The sequence below is a fragment of the Peromyscus leucopus genome, chromosome 3 (assembly GCF_004664715.2).
Source record: "Peromyscus leucopus breed LL Stock chromosome 3, UCI_PerLeu_2.1, whole genome shotgun sequence".
Taxonomy (NCBI): Eukaryota; Metazoa; Chordata; class Mammalia; order Rodentia; family Cricetidae; genus Peromyscus; species Peromyscus leucopus.
In genome coordinates this window covers 71,168,499-71,181,144 of record NC_051065.1, presented here as the reverse complement: position 1 = coordinate 71,181,144, position 12,646 = coordinate 71,168,499, and the positions used below count along the sequence as shown (strand labels likewise).

Below are 12,646 nucleotides of genomic sequence, written 5' to 3'. Positions count from 1 at the left end.
CTATATACAGTAAGAAAAATTATCAGGTAAGAATTATATCCATAATGTCCATTCTATTTGCATTGGCAAATTCAGAGAAAATACTCCATTATCTATCCTACTTGATGTCCAAAGTTTTGTTCCTAATCACTTTCTATCCTAACTTACATTACCAACCCAAAACTATCTTTTTAGACCTCAAAACATTTTCTTAAACAATTTATGCTTTTATGTCTCTCAACCTTATACACTTTATACCTCTTTTGTGAGTTTCTTTTATTAATTTGGTAAACAAGGAAACTGTAAAACTATAATTATCTATTCTTCAACCCCATCAGAGACCCAAGAAGGATAAAATATGACCTGAGTAAACAGGAAGTGCAGAGCAAGCAACTTCCAAAATTATAGAAATGTCAGAGACATTTGCCTGCCTGGACAGTCACCCAAGGTTCCTCTGCAACATTGGGGCATCTATCTTCAGGCTACAGGCCTAGAATATCTGACAGACTTTTCTGTGAAGCAGGAATTTCTGAAGGACTGTTCTGCCTTGGCTTGGCAAAGTTTGGCAAGTCTCCTTCTGTGTCCTGTTTGTCCAATTTGGACAACATGCTGTCAGCAGTTGAGGCAAAGGCAGTTTCTTCCCCAGTGGCTAACTATGCCACAGTGAAAGCAAACTCCACATGGAGGTTCTTAGATGCCCAGCATCTTTTTTTTTTTTTTTTTTTTTTTTCCGAGACAGGGTTTTTCTGTGTAGTTTTGGTGCCTGTCCTGGATCTTGCTCTGTAGACCAGGCTGGCCTCGAACTCACAGAGATCCGCCTGGCTCTGCCTCCCGAGTGCTGGGATTAAAGGCGTGCGCCACCACCGCCCGGCAATAATAACTTTCAAGGATTAGAAATTTACATTGCATTGTTAAATGAGCTGCATATATACAATACCTTAAACAAGAATAGAAACATATATACAGTATAACAAAATTAACCTGAAATTTGTATCAATGTATAAAAATCAATACTAATGTAAAATATTTAAGACTAGTAGTTGCTTTTTTTAGTTTAAAAGTAGTTTCAATAATCTACCCTTTTATTCTATTATTTCCATATCCCCCCTTTTCAGAAAAAGATCCTTGAATCCAACCTTTTTTGTTTATTTTTTCCCCTGACCATAACCCCCTAAACATGACAAATATACATAACCCACCAAAAACCACCTACCCCATTTCTTGGGAATGTTGGGTTTGTGTTCTCTAGACTGCTTCCTGTTGTCTGGGGGTGACAGCATCTTTAGGGGACCCTAAGACAATTGAGATAATGGTCAAGTCCTAGGAGAGCTAGCTGAATTATTTTTTGTTTAGTCTCTGTGTGGTGGGAAAATATAGGGCTTATCTGAAGTCTTGGCTGGAGTAGTCTGTGAGGCTGGACCATCTCAGCTAGCAGCATTGAAGATGTTATGGATGTAGAATTTTGAGGAAACTGCAACAGAGGCATTCTGAGAGGCTGGATCACCTGTGCTACTTGTCTTCATTGGTGTCTGGTCTTTTTGTTCTGAAAACACACAACCTTTTAAAGGTAACATACATATCTTGAGCCGGGCGGTGGTGGCGCATGCCTTTAATCCCAGCACTCGGGAGGCAGAAGCAGGCGGATCTCTGTGAGTTCGAGGCCAGCCTGGGCTACCAAGTGAGTCCCAGGAAAGGCACAAAGCTACACAGAGAAACCCTGTCTCAAAAAACAAACAAACAAAAAAGGTAACATACATATCTGTATTAACACAAGTATGGATATGTACAAATCAGTTTATAAAAATTTGAATGGCCAATAGCTAGGCAGGAGGTATTGGCAGGACTTCCGGGCAGAGAGAACTCTGGGAAGAAGAAAGGCGGAGTCTCCTGTGAGACACATGATAGGAAGCAGGATGGGCCATATGGAGATGAGGTAACACGCCACATGGCAGAAGGTAGATTAAATAATATGGGTTAAGTTCTAAGAACTGGTTAGGAACACGCCTAAGCTGAGACTGAGCTTTCTAACTGTAATAAGTCTGTTTCCTTATTTGTGAGCTGACCCTCCTGTGCTGCGGCTGGGGCAGGTCTGTGGGGAGGTGACACTTTCTGACGGCCTTGCACGTCTTTTCTTCTCCACAGGCAGTGAGTATGATGAGGAGGAGGTGGACTACGAGGAGTCTGATAGCGATGAGTCCTGGACCACAGAGAGTGCCATCAGCTCTGAAGCAATCCTCAGCTCCATGTGCATGAATGGAGGGGAAGAAAAGCCTTTTGCCTGTCCAGTTCCTGGATGTAAAAAGCGATACAAGGTAAAGGAAAGACCTCCTCACTGGTGTAAGTGCCTGGCAGAGGAGCACTTGTGAGAGGGGTGGCCCTTCACTTTCTAGAGAGTCTGCTTGTGGGCCAGGAACAGACACCTCCTCTCCTGTGCTCATGTGCACATGCCCAGTGTCCTCTGCTGAACATCGCCTTTGGTGCTGGATGACTGGCAGGGGTCTCTCCTTCTTTGACTTATGTGGGAGGTTCACAGCAGAGATCTTGTGTAGGAGGCCCCTGGCCTGGATCCTCTTAGTAAGGGCCTGTCAGATGTCTAGCGCAGGAGCTGGAGTATCCGAGGGAGAGACCAGGGCCTAGCATGCAGGAGGGACCGCTTCCATTCAGCACCACAGAACCAGAGCCAGGACTGTGGCAGCCTCCTAACTTGCCAAACACTTCCTTCAGTGGACAGATTTCCAGGTGGCCGAAGCTGTAAAAGCTCTAGCAGGTTTACAGAGCCTTCTGGAAAACAAGGCAGGGTGTTTGCCTTCCAGCTGGGTAGTTCTCACCCCCTTCCCCCTTCCCCATAAAAGATCAGGAGAAGAAAATGCTTTGATTTCCCCTCACTTCAGCTTCTGCTCTGTGGACCTGCTGTGTCTCTAACAGTCCTCACTGGGTAGCTGGTGGCACTAACTTTTCTACTGAGAAAACTAAGGAGAAAACAGTAAAACAAACCAACAAGGAGAAGTAGCTGCAGGAAGTCCCCACAGGTGTTAGCAGCTCTTTAAACTCAACTGGGGTAGAAATGGAAAAGTCCCAAGCATGCCTGGTAGACTGGACAGCACACTGCCTTGCCCGTCTGTCCACACTGGCTGTTTTCACGGCTTGAACATTGGTAGGCAGCATGAGCTCTTCTCACGCCGCCCTTCAAGCTGTGTCTCTGAACTTAATGGAACAGTTCATTTTCAGTATTTTAACCTCTGCTATGGAAAAGCAGAAACCAGGAAGGCATCAGAAAGGTAAGTGGTCCACTCACCTTCTCTGTGAACGGTTAGTCCAGAGGCCCTTAAACAGGAAGTCAAGCCCTAGGACAGAGATGTGAGTCCTGTCCGCCTCCTGAGGGCTGCTCAGGCCAGGTCAAGACATCACAAACCACACAGGTGCAGCTTCTCTATCAAAGCTTCGAGGCACAGAGAAAAGGGGGCCTCTAACAGTCCCAGTACAACACCCCAAAGGGCAGAGGGAGGTGGGGAGCCCCAGAGGGCAGCGCTCACTGCAGAAAGCTTCTTCCCCCTGTCTGGATTTCCAGGACGAGGCAGACAGGGAACGGCAGGGCTGTCCTGCCTGTGCTGACCCACTCTCCGATCAGCTGCTCCCCTTCTCGCTGCCTCCTCCCCAGTGTCTGAACACCGTGTGGGCAGAGCCTTGCACATCAGCCATGTTGAGGAGGAGTCCAAGGAATAACTTGCATTGAGGGACCACAGACAAGGGAGGAGATACAGGCCCCGCCTTCACGCTGGTCCTGAGGGCGGGGCATTCCTCCCCCTCCCTCTAGCTACATTTTTCCTTGTTCCTATTCTGTACCCCATGCATTTCTGTCTTCTTATTCTCTAAGTTTCCAGCAGCTTCTTCCTTTAATTGTCTATGTCTGGATTGACAGGCAGCCGTGAATGTTCTCTCCTTTGAAGGTCAAGGACAAACTTAGGGAACCCCTGCTGCAGGGGATGAAGGCTTTGGGCAGCGTTAGCTGGCAGCTGACAGGGTGGGATTAGTGGTCCTAATGTCTGTAAGGGAAGTGAGCGAGAATGCCCAGTGACCATACACCAGAGAAGAGATACCCGGCCCCTCCTCCCAACGAGATGCTGAGCTTCCGAGGCTGTAGCGCAAGCAGAGCTGTTGTGACAGACTTAGTTCATCTTCACGGTATACTTAGTGGCACTGGCACTGCCAGGGGGGTCGAAACCTGCTGGTGTGCTCTGGAATCAAGCAGGATCCAGAAGGGCAGCCATACTGTTTATTGACTCTAATTTTACACTGCATCCAGCAGGGAGTTTCTGACAGGTGTTCTCCTGCTGGACACTGGCTCAGATGTAGTTCTCCTCACTCCATCTAAGCTCCTAGACTTCACATAAAGATTAGGACTCGGAAAAGAGACCGAACAGGAAGGCCTGGTGCCTGCATCTTCCTTGGTTTAGGATGCTCCCCCCAGAACTCTGTAGAGGAAGAAAAATACCTCCCACCCCAATAGCTGTAATAAGATAAAGGTGAAACACAAACCTAAGTTTATTAACATGTGTGTTTCATATATGTGCGCATAGGAAACAAGGAATGAGTAAGCAGTTGTTGCAGAATAATTGTTTATACTGTGTGAAGATGTATCACTGTGATTAATTCAATAAAGAGCTGAAGTGGCCAATAGCTTGGCAGGAGAGAATAGGCAGGATTCTAGGCAGAGAGAGGAACTCGGGATGAACCTAGGCATGCAAGGGATGCCAGTGAGACACGGAGGGAGCCAAACATACTGTACAGCAGGGAGGTAAAAACCCACGTGGCAAAACGTAGGCTAATAGAAACAGGTTAATTTGAGCTGTAAGAGCTACTTGGGAGAAAGCCTTAAGCTAAGGCCAAACTCTGATAACCAATAGTAAGTTCCCATGTCATTATTTGGGAGCTGGCAGTCCCCAAGAGGAAGTCCCACAAGGAAGACTACTAGAGCAGTTTTCAGAGCTGGCTGTGAGTCTCAGCTTGTGTCATCTTCTAAAAATGAACACTGATTTCTAGAGAGAAGGCAGAGGCCACACTTGCACGGTGCACAGGGAAACGAGTGGCCAATGAAGTGTTGCCTACAGGTTCTCTGCTACCATCTCCAGGCCGCTAGGTGCTACCATCTCCAGGCCGCTAGGTGCTACCATCTCCAGGCCGCTAGGTGCTACCATCTCCAGGCCGCTAGCTGACTTCAGGGGCTAACCTGGCTCCCCTGAAGAGAAGGCAGGATGCAGACAGAAGCAAATCCCAGACAGAGCATGTCTGCCATGCGGCCTTTCAGCCCAGCCGTCTTGGCAGACATGCAGTGGGTGGAATTTCTGGGCCCCATACTTCCTGTCTCTTGGTACCTCTTACTGTAATTCTCCTGCCTCTGTCAGGCTCCCAGTGCCGACTCTGGACAGGTCTCTCCCCATACCCAGTGCTCTGAAGGTGCCAGCTGCTGTTACAGCCCCCCCCCCCCCCAGCACCCAGCACGGCCCCTGATGTGGTAGATAACCTCAGAACCAAGTAAAGCGTCACACCCGGAGAAGAGGGACCAAGAGGGGCCTGGGGCTCTCCACACCTGACGCACTGGCAAGACAGGGCAGCATGGTTTGTTTGGTTTTGTTTTTCCAAACCCCCAAGTGCTTCCTGCCAAGGGCACTGACGCCTCCCCCACCTCTGTGCAGCTTCCTCTCTTCTGCTTTGGAGCCAAAGAGCAGAGACCCACACCCTACTTCACCCCGACCTCACCCTTGGAAAGTGTAAAAACAAGTCCAAGTGCACAGTCTCTCCCCCTTGAGTTGTACACTAGTGGTGAGGGTTAAATGTGACTTAAGACATTTGAAAGAAGCCGGGCGGTGGTGGCGCACGCCTTTAATTCCAGCACTCGGGAGGCAGAGCCAGGCGGATCTCTGTGAGTTCAAGGCCAGCCTGGGCTACCAAGTGAGTTCCAGGAAAGGCGCAAAGCTACACAGAGAAACCCTGTCTCAAAAAAAAACAAAACAAAAAACAAACAACAACAACAACAAAAAAAGGAAATGCGAAACAAAGTCCCTTCATAGGTGTCCCTGGATTGAGAATGCAGCAGACAGACCCACAGAAACAATGAGTCTGTTCTGATACTTAGGGGGCTCAAATGGACCCAGTCACCTTTGGATCCCTAAGGGACTGGAGCTCGGCAGTAAATAACCAGAGCCTTCACTGTGCTCCGTTAAGTCCCTAATTTCCCTCTTAGAAATGTATCCTAGACTGAGAATGTGGCTCAGTGGTACACTTGCTCTGGGTTCCACCCTTAGCTCCACAAGAAGTCTTCCCTAATATCTCTTAAAATGTAGGCACTAATGTAGGAAATAGTAAACTTCTAACAGTAAGGGAACAGAGTCAAATTCTGCCCACAGAATTCTCTTCTCCAGAAGTATTTACGAAGGAATTTCCTCAGGTAACATTGTATATGAATAGGTGACTTCTCTGACACACATACACTAACCCCTGAGCCGCCTTAGATGCGAGCAGGGCGCCTGTCCTACCCTAGTCCCTTGGCACCACCTGCATATGGACGCGTGCACTGAGCACATGACCATGGGAGAGGCCTGCTTTGGCCTGACTAGCCCCAGTGTGGCCAGTGCTGTGGAGACGAGACGTGCCTCTCGTGCGGCCTCGGGGCTGTTGAGAATCCCCTCCGCTGCTCCAGATGGGCCCCTTGAGCCACACTCTCCTCAGCTGGTGTGTTCCCTTTCCTCCTCACCAAATTCCCCAAGAACCCTCCCCACTCCCTTCACCTACAACAGTGAGGACCTCAAGGGACTGAACCTCAGTTTCCCTATCCAGGCACATCATATACTGGAGATTTGGGCCGAAACACTCAGACCAAACATGGAACAGGACAGAGGCCCAGCTCAGCGTCCGCCTCAGGCCTCCTATGGAACAGCCTGTAGTTTTTCTGCTCATCAGTCTAGTCTGATAAGAGCAGTACGTCTTAATGGTAGGATCCAAATTCCCCCAAAACCTAAGCCCTTTCCTGGGCCCCTGTGTGGCCTGCCTTCCTAGCTAGCCCAGGGTCAAGACTGTTGGGAGTCCCAGCCCTTCACAGTAGGAAAAGTGCCCAGATCACCAGCTGTGTTGGAACTGAGCAGTAGCTAGCACTTTGGGAGGACACCTAAGGAAATACAGACCATACAACTGCCTTACCTGACGCCCTTCCAATTCCCGAAGGCAGTCATTCTCTACAAGTCATTCCCTCACCCAAAATGGGACTTGCTCATCCGGCAGCATCAAGCTCCAGTGTTAACTTTTAGATTTTGCTTTGTGTGAACTTTCCTGTTCTTTCAAAATTGAGACTCCAGAGGATCTGAGCATTTTGTTAATATTTCTGAGGGGCAGAAACTCAAGAGAGTAATGTCATCACAAATTTGAGTGACCCATAGCCGCTCTTCTTGCCTACACATCTGAGCGACTAGGTGGAAGAAAGCTTTTAAGAAGCTGGAGATGGCACAGCACTTAAGAGTACTTCCAGCTCTTCAGATGACCTTTCAGCTCCAGACACTCACATCAGCAGCTCACAAGTACCTGGAATTCCATGTGGCATACACAAAAGCACACACAATAAAAACAGAATAAAGTCAAAACAGAATCAGGGCTGGAGATGGCTGGGGAGAGTATTTGCTGGGCATGTGTTTGTGTCTGGATCTAGTACCCACAGCAGGCAGCCACAGCCAGGAAGGAGCAGCCTGGAAAATGGCTGCGGCTTGCTGGTTGCCATCCTAGCCCCAGGCTGAGAATGAAGGCCAGGCAGAGAATGATGACGCAGTCGTCACAGCCCTCGTCTGGCCTCTGCATACCCACAGGCACACACCCCTTCTCTCACGGACAGAATGCCATCTGTCCACGAACTGTGGCGAGGCTTCCCCACTGATACTGGGAGCTGGGAAACCACAGCAGCTGAGGTGCTAGTCTGCGCTCTTCGGCGATCCTGAGAAATAACATGCTTCCAAACATGTGGCTGCCTTCCTTGTTCCCAGCGGAAAGCCGGAATGGGAGGTTTGTCCTTTTTCAGGAAAAGGCAGCAGCAAAGCCTGCCGGACTCACGTCCCACTCCTGGTGGGCTGTGTCTGGGTTCGTGGGGGCAAGCTTTAAATGTCTGTCTGGCTTCAACTCTCTGGCCTAACTAGGTATAAAAATCCAAGCCTGGATGCATTACCAGTTACTCTGCCTCTTCTCTTCTACCTTAATAAGGCTTAGGGGTGTTTATTTAACCAGTGCGCTGGCTAGTTTTACCTCAGCGTGACACAAGCTGTTGTCATCTGAGAGGGAGCCTCAATTGAGAAAACACCTCCGTAAGATCCAGCTGTGGGCCACCGTGTAGGCCAATTTCTTAATTAGAGATGGATGGGGGAGGGCCCAGCTCATTGTGGGTGGGGCCACTCCTGGCCTGGTGGTCCTGGGTTCTATAAGAAAGCAGGCCGAGCAAGCCATTGAAGCAAGCCAGTAAGCAGCACCCCTCCATGGCCTCTGCATCAGCTCCCGCCTCCAGGTCCTGCCTTCGCTGCTTTGGATGCTGACAGTTAAATGGGACTATTAGTGAGATAAGTCCTTTCCTCCCCAAGCTGCGTCAGTCATGGGGTTTACGACAGCAATGGGAACCTGAAGACACCCATCTTCCAACAAGAGTCCCAGAAATAGACCTGAAATGTTTGTGACCCTTCACCCACAGAAAGACTAGGGTTCACTGAAGATCCACTGAGCTGATAAACAGGGTGTTAGCAAGCAGACGAGACAAACTCCTAGCTTTTGTGAACCAGAGGACAACTTCAGCGCGCTGGATTCAGGAGTCTTTTCAAGTTTTTTGGAAAGTGCTAGGGACTAAATCCGGAAGTTCGTGCATGCCACACAAGTACTCTACAGCCCCCGTCCCTGGGAGTCTCCTCAGACTGTCTTTGTTCTCTCCCTCCTACCCCAAACGTAACACCCACAGCTTTTCTTAGTTAGGTTACTACTGCTATGATGAAACGCCATGACTGAAAGCAGCTTGGGCAGGAAACATTTTAAATTGTTTTATTATTAATTATGTGTGCAAGTGGGTCTGTGTTTATGTCCAGCTAAGTGAAGGTTTCTTCTGGGTTCAGAAGAGGGTGATCCCCTGGAACTGAGACTGGGCCAGTTGTAAGCAGCCCTGTGTGGCTTCTGGAGCATTCTGCTCATCTGAACATCCTGATTCTTATCTGTTGCTAAGAAATCCAACCAGCATTTTGTCAGTCGTGGGCCAACTTTATATAAATAATCTAAATTTTAAAAGCATGCTGTTTGCAATGCGGTACATCAGTAACGGCAGTGTCCACTCACAGCTTGGCCCAAGCAGGGCTAACTGTCAGGACTGTGACTCTGTCAAGATTCTAGGCAAGGTGTGCCAGGGAAGTGGCAGGAAACTTACCACAGCTGCGTGACCCTAAACCATGAGTTTCCAAATAAAAAACTTACACATCTTATATTCGATCTGATTTTTGGTGTGTTCTTTAGAAAGATATTTTGTTGGTCATTCCGAAACATTCATAGGATTTCCAATTAACTCCTTTCTGAGTAGCAAGCTTTAGTGCCTGAGAAGCGAGGCTTCAAGAAACCAAGGGAAGTGCACCCTTAATTCTCTCACACAGACTACTGTATACAGCCCAGGCCTAACAGACCCACGTGAAGGCCATCCCAAGATGCCATCCAGTAGCTACTCTCCTAGAATCTAACCCATGCCAAGGTTTGCACAAGAGTAACAAGCCTCCTCACAGGTAATTTTTTATCTTCTCCACAGAATGTGAATGGCATAAAGTACCATGCTAAGAATGGCCACCGAACGCAGATCCGCGTCCGCAAACCATTCAAATGTCGGTGTGGGAAGAGTTATAAGACCGCTCAGGGCCTGCGGCACCACACAATCAACTTCCACCCCCCGGTGTCAGCGGAGATGATCAGGAAGATGCAGCAGTGACGGACGTGCTGGGCAGAACTGTGCCAAGAACTCCTCACCAGCAGTTGCTGATTTTGAAAACAGCCACCTTTTTCAGGGGGAGCACTCAGCAACCCTTTAATGAGAAATGATTAAATGCATGCTTTAAACTTTTCTGTCATTTTGGAACGATGTGTCTTTGTAGAGTTGATGATTTTGTACATTTGCACATGTAAATCATCACACCCATTTCCATTACTTCGATATAAGGTGCTAAACGAGAAAGCTCTAGGTTCTTCAGCACATTTTCCCCAAACAAAATCAAAGGAAGGGCATGTTGCGTACTGTTTAATCACACTGCAGTGGTGTTAACTGGGGGTGGAGGGGCGGGCACTGAGATGCTTTGCAAGACTGTAATGTGATTGAAGCTTTTTAACACATCAACTCACATAAAACCAAAATAATACCTTCATTATCAAACTGGTTACCATGCCTTACATAATGGAGTTAGTATTTGTGAGTAGAAAGACTTTAGGTAATGGAAATATAAATAAGAATGTTTAACATAATATGCTAAAAGTATTTTCATATTTAAATAACATGCATAAAAGGTGTGCTTTGTTTTGTTCTGTTTAATGATTATCTTGCCCTTTACAAAGCTGAAACTCTTGCCCTTGAACTTACCAATCACTTTAGTGTTCTAAATGGCATCTTTGTGCAAAAGACTCAGTTCACTCACTAACAACACACTCACTGAGTGCCTGCTGGGTGCAAGAGACTGAATTTATACCTAATGTTACTGTGGACCAAGAGAGCAGTGTCTGAAATAGTTCCCCTGAAATCTGTTAAGAAACACTTTGAAATACTTAAGTGCAAATTGTGTGTGTGTGAAACTTAGTTATAGCCTCATCAACAGATGAGGTTTTAAAGCACTTTGTAGTTCTCTATTGCCAACAATGTTGTGTTTATATGTTGCCAATTCTTGCAACCGTTGCCCTAAGAGATCTGGGGGGTGTGATCTGAAATAAAAGTGAAACACGTCTCAAAGAGGAACACCATCCTTAAGACCGACCCCTAGAGCCCCTTTCGTGCTCAGTGTTGACTCTCTTCAAGGCACTTTCCCATCGCACTGTAGATGTCTGCATTTTCACTAGAAACGTCTCTTTAGCTTTGGAAAACCTTCGCCCGGATCTGAAAATAAGCCTTACTGACAATGAAGTGCTTCTTGCAGCAGGTGGTCAACGCGGGACTAACACACCCACTAAGAGTGACCTACATCGGGACCATTCCTCCAGTTTCTCTCACCGACAGTACCATCATGTGTTGAGTGTTCTTTTCTCCCAAGTGCTATTCTTTAAACACAAGAGTTTACCAGTTGCCTAATGCGCAATCCAAGTTGCTCTGACACAGCTAACTCCACACAGTACACACTGGGGAAAAGCCAACTCCAGGGATTCCCTCTCAAAGAACGTCTGTCGTCTGCTGACATCCCCACGGGGAGACAGTAGTGCTCCCTTCCCAGTTCCTCACAGTGTGAAAAGGCAATTCTGCTGTACAGATGGGCAAGCCTCTGCATTCCTAAGTTGTAAAAAATATTTATAAAGATGCTGCCCACTAAAAATGGCCTCAGTTCTGTAAAGCAGTCTTGGTCCTGACTATACAGTGTTAGCCACGTGACGTTAAAAGGATACTCCAGAACTGAGAATCATCTAGCTGGTACAGAAGAAGGCCCTACTCGCTCCATACCTACCTACAGTTGACCAAAAAGTTTTAGGCCAGCAATTATTAGTTAGCTTTGCTCTTTCTAGTGTGAGAAACCGCAGGCTGGATCAGTAGTTCAGCAGCCACACACTCATAAACACAGTCGTGCATGTTAAATCTCTTTCAGTGATCAAACCAAACCGTTTCTATTTCTTCATTGTGACAGTATTACTAAGCAGGTAAGGGTGGGTATTTGTTACACCGTGTATAGTGAATGGATTGTACTGTGTCTGTGAAAGCTGGGCTTTAAATTATATTTTCATATGTTTTGTTGGGGACAGAGCACAGTAAGTTTGAAAGAAGCAAAAGTATTAGACCTGAAGGCAATTTACTCAAAATTCCTGTCAAGAAAAGCTGCTTAATAAATGTACGTGAAATCACATTAAAATAAACTGCCTCTGACCCAAAATAAACATGGCTCCTTATTTTAATTAGCTCCACTGTGAGAACCTGCATCAAGTTTACTGTGGGAATTAAAACATCTGTCCAGTGCCTGTTCTCTTAGGCTCCCAATGATTTTGCAAAATCTAGATATGTAAAAGATTTTGGTCACTTATGTTTTGCTTACTTTTCTGTAAATGATAATTTATCATAAGCTTGGGGCTAAAGCTCTTTTACAGACAGGACTTTAATATTCAGACGACTTTCAGGTTAGCATGGGCCATACTTACAAACTGCAGTGTGTACATATGGAAGCCAGAAGTCAATGTCATGCATCATTCCTCAATCACTTCTCCACACCGAGATGTGGTCTCTCACTGAGCCTGGAGCTCCAAGGTTTGTCTAGACCTCTAGTTACTGCCCCCCCAGCAGGGGTTTCCAGGCACACATCTGGTGTGTCACCGAGTGCTGGGACCAGAACGCAGCAGAAAAAGCACTTTACTAAGGAAGCCTTCCCCACGGTCCCTTGCTGAGCACACTCTTTTTCAAATTATTTATTTCTTGTTATTTCATGTGCACTCATGTTTT

At 47.1% G+C, this 12,646-nt stretch overlaps 1 protein-coding gene across 2 annotated transcripts in view; it reads left to right on the top strand.

Annotated features, from left to right (window-relative positions):
* The window catches only part of Jazf1 (JAZF zinc finger 1), a 317,535-nt gene extending 305,445 nt beyond the window's left edge, over positions 1-12,090 (top strand). For both annotated transcript variants that reach the window (XM_028864135.2, XM_037203762.1), the window contains 2 exons: positions 2,122-2,291; positions 9,782-12,090. In XM_028864135.2, coding sequence (XP_028719968.1) covers positions 2,122-2,291; positions 9,782-9,958 — 347 coding nt within the window. In that variant the 3' untranslated portion in view covers positions 9,959-12,090. The remainder of the gene's footprint in view (positions 1-2,121; positions 2,292-9,781) is intronic.
* Positions 12,091-12,646: the final 556 nt, after the last annotated feature.